Source organism: Myotis davidii, unplaced genomic scaffold (genome assembly GCF_000327345.1).
Source record: "Myotis davidii unplaced genomic scaffold, ASM32734v1 scaffold1316, whole genome shotgun sequence".
NCBI classification, from domain to species: domain Eukaryota; kingdom Metazoa; phylum Chordata; class Mammalia; order Chiroptera; family Vespertilionidae; genus Myotis; species Myotis davidii.
In genome coordinates, this window is record NW_006287901.1 from 169569 (window position 1) to 175087 (window position 5519).

General features: G+C 51.9%; 1 protein-coding gene across 2 annotated transcripts in view; it reads left to right on the forward strand.

Annotated features, from left to right (window-relative positions):
- CREB3L2 (cAMP responsive element binding protein 3-like 2) overlaps nucleotides 1–4620 on the forward strand; it is a 108364-nt gene extending 103744 nt beyond the window's left edge. For both annotated transcript variants that reach the window (XM_006759577.2, XM_015561239.1), the window contains exons 12-13: nucleotides 1688–1779; nucleotides 1828–4620. In XM_006759577.2, the coding sequence (XP_006759640.1) occupies nucleotides 1688–1763 (76 nt within the window). In that variant the 3' untranslated portion in view covers nucleotides 1764–1779; nucleotides 1828–4620. The remainder of the gene's footprint in view (nucleotides 1–1687; nucleotides 1780–1827) is intronic.
- Nucleotides 4621–5519: the final 899 nt, after the last annotated feature.

Sequence of the window (5519 nt, forward strand, 5' to 3'; positions counted from 1 at the left end):
AGGGAAAGGGCTTGCCCCCACCCCTTCCTCACTCTCTCATCATCCCCTCAAAGCCACATGAGTAAACACACAGTCAGTCCCAGAAGGATGCCTGCCATGCAAATGCAGCCTAAGACACCTTCTCTGGCTTCCAGCTAACATATATGTTATGCTAAATGTCAATATGTAGTTTTATCATTTACATGTAAGTAAACATGCACGAGTTGTAATTACATATTTCTATTGAGGGCACCGTTGAAGAGGCACTGTGCATGTTCGTGCTTCCGTATTGAAGGTAGCATATTTGACTCCAGTTCTCCATGAGTTGTTGCCCTTAGTCACGGAGAAACGTCCCTTTGTAAACATAAAGGCTTACATGGGTGCCAGGTGTTGTGTGAGGGGAGGTGCCTGGGATGGCAGACGGCACAGGAGGGGTCTGCATGCACACTCCCGGTTGTGGTCGTGTGGTTGGGGATGGAGCTGAATGGCCTTTCCCCTGGGCCTCCCAGAAATGCCGCTATTCCAATGCAAGCGGGAGAGATTCCATTTCTAATTCTTCAGCTCTCCCCACCTAACGCTGCGGGAAGGTTCCTGATGACATATACCTTCACAGGTTTACATCACACCTGCATATTGAACATGTCCTGGGACTTAACCATTTTAAGAACTAAGCAAATATGATACATTAATCTCATTAATTACTTTAAGAGGTTATTACTATTCCATTATAGAGAAATTGTAGGGCTATGGAGACTCAACTGCTTGAGTATTTGGTTCATGACACAAGTCGCCTCCCCTCTCAACTCAGCTATCCAGGCCCCATTGAAATGTGCTTGCTTGGGATGTCCCCTGGGCACTGGACCTGCCTGTTCCTTCTCCACGTGCCTAGGACTCTCCGGGCTCTTACACAATCCTATATAATAAAGAGCTAACGTGCTAATTAGACCAGGTGGCAGAACGACCTTCCAGAATGACCAGTGGGCGGGGGGCAGGGCGGAGAGGCAGCCGAGGCTGCCAGGGCCAAGCCCCTTGCAAGAATTTCGTGCATCGGGCCTCTAGTTTAATAATAATGTAGTTATTTTCTGTTGTATATTTATTTACTTGGGAGCTCTAGGGGTTTTTTATTGGGATTATTTGCTATGCTAGAACAGGGATCAGCTTTATCCTTCTGTTTTGTCCTTCCCAGGGTCTAGCCATCCTCAGTCAATACAGTACTTTAAAGGGCCCTCAATAAATGCAGCTCTTTGAAGCAGAGGTCCTCAAGCTTTCTAAACAGGGGGCCAGTTCACTGTCCCTCAGACATTCCACACATGCGCACTGCGGGCCCAGGACGAGTCGGCTGCTAAGCAGGGCAGGCAGCAGCGGCAAAAACACCCGGCGGGCCGGATAAATGTTTTCCGCGGGCTGCACGTGGCCTGCGGGCCGTAGTTTGAGGGCGCCTGCTTTAAAGCAATGTACAACAGATCAGTCTGAAACCGCCATCTTTAGTCTCTGGGCTGGGGTATCTCCCCTTGGGTGGGGATGGGGGAAGGTGGTGAAGAGGACAGTGGCCAGGCTGGTAATGGGAGGCGTTGGGAACAGAGAGTCGCTGCTGGGTGGGAAGGAACAAGGGCACGCTTGGGCCAGCCCGCAGTGTTGCAGTCAGGGAACTATCGTGTCTCCAACCAGGCATGGCTGAGACTGCTTTTCCCTCTCGATGCCTTCACAGGGCCGGCGCCAAACTGGAGGGGAACGAAACACTCAAAGTTGTCGAACTCGACAGGAGAGTGAACGCCACCTTCTGAGAGGGGGTCTCCACCGCGCTCGCGCGCTCTCTCTCTCTCTCTCTCTCTCTCTCTCTCTCTCTCTCTCTCTCTCTCTCGGCTCTGCTTTTACTTCCCCAAACCACCTGTGTTATAAGCTTTTCCTTTTTCCCACCCAACACGGATGAAGACATGGACGAGCAGTGGAGCGGTCGTGGCTTTGGCCGGGAGGACAGCCTGCGATTTCCACCTGCGGTGAGAGCCCTCCCCCTGCAGCCCCGAGGCCTTCCCTGCAAAGGGAGCCCGATCTCTCCCTCCCTTTCGCTTCCTGCCTTAGGGAATTACATTAGGGTCAGGCTCTGGGACAAGTGGGCTTGTTTCTACCGATCGGATCGTGCTGCAAATCTACAGCCTGGCTCTCACCAGGGGTGTGACCACCTCTTTGAAGATGATGACTCTTATTCATTGGAGACCCCACACGCTGGCCATAAAGAGCCGAGGATGCCTGTTGGGATCTGGTGAAGCAGTGACTGATGTCCCACCTCCCTCAGCATGGTCTCCGGTGTGTCCGCCCATCAGCCCCGGAAGTGCCAGTGTGTCCAGTGAGCGCCCCGCCACTCTGCTCTGTCCAAGCCCTCCAGCCCTTGCCTGTGGTCCTCGCTCTGGGCCAGGGCCCCTCACATTCTCAGGCCGCAAGTGCAATGCCTGAAGGAATCAGGCTTCTCTACTCCAGGCGAACCTGCCCGTCTTGTTGCTTGTAGGACTTCTCCATAACCTGTGTTCCCTCACCCATAGATCCGCCTCCTGGCTTCTCCTCCCCGTTTGTAAATAGTATTTATTAGCTTGCGAGGCTTCCCGCTAGCAGCCGCTGAAGAGATCCTCCCGCCAAGCCTGCCGAGTCTTGGGTTGGACTTGGGCGCTAGGAGGGCAGCCTAGGCTCTGGGATTCCCAGTCCTCCAGGCCCTGTTCCAGTGCCTTTTCTTCTCTTTGTTCCTGGAGGCCTATCACTGTAGGTGGGAAATCATTGTAAGCATGTTCTCCCTAAGAATGAACTCGAGGAAAGATGGCTTACGCTTGTGATCTGTGGCCAGACGCTTTGTTGTCCTGTGCCCGGAACAGAGCAGGGAAGGCCTGTCCTGACCACAGGCGTGTCGGACAACCTTGCTAGCATGTCTCTCCACACCTGCTCCTGGCCCTCCTCCGCACCTCCCCCCACCCCCACTTTTACCGCCCACCCCCCCTTCTGCCTCAACACAGGGGTTGGGCCTGAGGTCTGCTCCGGGGGTCGGAGCAGGTGACATTGTTATCTACAGTCTTACCTTTTATAGTCAGGTTTGGCTACTTTGCAGCTCACCCAAAGAGACGTAACCCCCACAACCTACTTTATTATTATTTTTTTAATGATTAAAGTAACTTTTGTAGTTTTAAAAAAATCTCTCCTCTTTCATACAGATAAGACATGAAGTTGCCTGTTTATTGTATAATGTAGAAAGTTTGCCTTAAGTGTTTTCCCCTAGCTTGTAAAAGACTTGGCTTACATTTTGTATTTTTGTTTTTAGTAGAAACTGAAGGGCCTTTAGCTTTAATTCCTCTCTCGCCTCTCTCTCTCTCTCTCCCCCACACTGTCATTAGAACCTGTACTTAAGAGGATCAAGCCCACAGCTGGGCCTTTCCCCCATCCCGTACAGGATTTGGTGTCATTAACATTGGCCATCATATTTCGTAAGCAGATCTGTTTGTCTGTCCAGGTACATCTGGGGCTCACTGTCAGGGACTCCTGGGTGTCCCTACTATGACGGAGAGTGTTCCAGACCGGGGGGGTGGCCAAGTTCACCTTCTCCGCAGTGTGTGAATGCGGGGTCAGGACTGCAGTGGTCCTGGTGGCCCTGCCGGCCCTTCGCACAGTTCTCGCTGCCCTTTACACTGGCCAGGGAGGACCCTCTGGGCTGTGCCTCCGGCTCCAGCTTCTCTCTACTCCCTTCTCTCCTTTCCTTCTGCTCTGGATCCTCCGGGCCTGGCTGGTGTCTGATAACCGTGGCCCACCACCTACCCATCTCTCTCTGTAAAATGTTGTGTAATGATCAGGCATAGGTAGTCCGGGGGTGCCCAAGAAGGGGAAAAGGATTAACTCAAATAGTATTTGGATGATGCGAAAGGAAAGGTTCATAGTTAAGGGCAGAAGTGTGAGAATGGCTCAGCCTACCCACCTGTTGTACCAGCACCAAATGGGGTTTTTAAGGCTCCTAAACCAGCCAGCACGGGGCACCTGCTTGTGTGAGCGAGGAGGGGAAGGGGAAGGGGCAGCACACTGGGAGCCTGTTCTTAGAGCCTCGAGGATTTCATTCTCTCCCTTGCCCACTCCCCCTTGACATCACTCTCTCCAGTGCATAGGTCATGTGTCATAGAGATGTAACTTGAAACCTATGTGATCAGATTAACCAGTGTCACCCCAATAAATTTAATAAAAATAAATGCAAACAAATGGCTACCCACTCTGCCCAAACCTCTGTCCAGCAGGGCATTCTCTCTGAGAAACCGTTCTTCCGATGAGAATCTGTCACTAGAGACAGGGGACATCAGCTGAGAGCTCAAATGGCCACTTTAAGGGGTTCCCAGAACTAATATTGCTGTTGTGTTGAGAAAAACCTCTGCCCTCCACTTCCTGCTTTGGGGAGTAAAGGAGATGAACCATGCTTTTAGAAGGATGTAAAGGGGTCAGGAGACAAGAGGAGTTGGATAGTAGCAGATGGGTCCCAGACAATTCATGGATGTGCACATGTTGCTGTCCCGGGGTAAGCCCCGTTGTTTCCCCCACAGAGTGGTCCGCAGACCGGTCAGCCCTGGTGAGCCCTGGCGATTTCAAATAGTGGCAAGCGCTGGCTTCTGAATTTCAGTTTTGGGAAACACGACACTGTTAGCGCAACCATAAAGCACAGAGTAAACACCTCGCTTGTACAGATGTTAATTCTATTTCTCATCATGCAAGCAACTTTTCCGCTTCCCTTTCTGGGATTCCCCCATTGAAGGCGATTGTTACAAACGATCAGAGAACAAGTCCCTGTTTCCTGGATGAGACCCCAGTGACCCACACTCCCCAGCGTGCTTCTCGACTTTGCACTCAGAAACGGATACCGACAGTGAAAGGCCTCGGTGCGGTTTGGGAAGGAGTCCCCGTGAAGTGCTGGGACCCGGGGCCTCATGCACATGCAGTGCACGTCTCACAGCTGAACTGCGTTGCTCCTTCAGGGCATCAGGTGAAGTGAGGTTCGACCGCGGTGCAGGCACAGTGAGATGACCCGTTGGTTTATACCAATGGCTTTGATTTGGAGACTTGATTTGTGGATTGTATAAGCAGCTTTTACATCAAGTTATTTACCAGCCAAGTATAAATACCACATTTTTTAATTCCTAAAGCTCTCAGTATAGCCTGGATGCCAAAAGAGGGTGTTATTCTCATGTGCCCGTGGAATAGGAGTATTGATTGGTTCGTCTCTATTGAGGCAGTGAGTCGGAATCCAGAACTTTTCCCCCAAGTGTTTTATGATGAACTGTCAGCACTTCATGGCTCCTTCCTCCCATGTCCTCAGACCGAGCAAAACCACAAAGACCAGACCCGCCTCAGGGCCCGCTCCTCTGAGCACACCTGTCCCGTGGGCGTGCATTTGAGCACGCTGCACAAAGAGACATCCTGAGAGGAGGTGGACCGTCCACACTGGCCTTGCCGACGTGGGGAGGCTGGAGGTGGGGAGGAGGCTTGCAGCCTCCCCTGTCTGCCAGAAGGCACTCACTTGGTTCTGT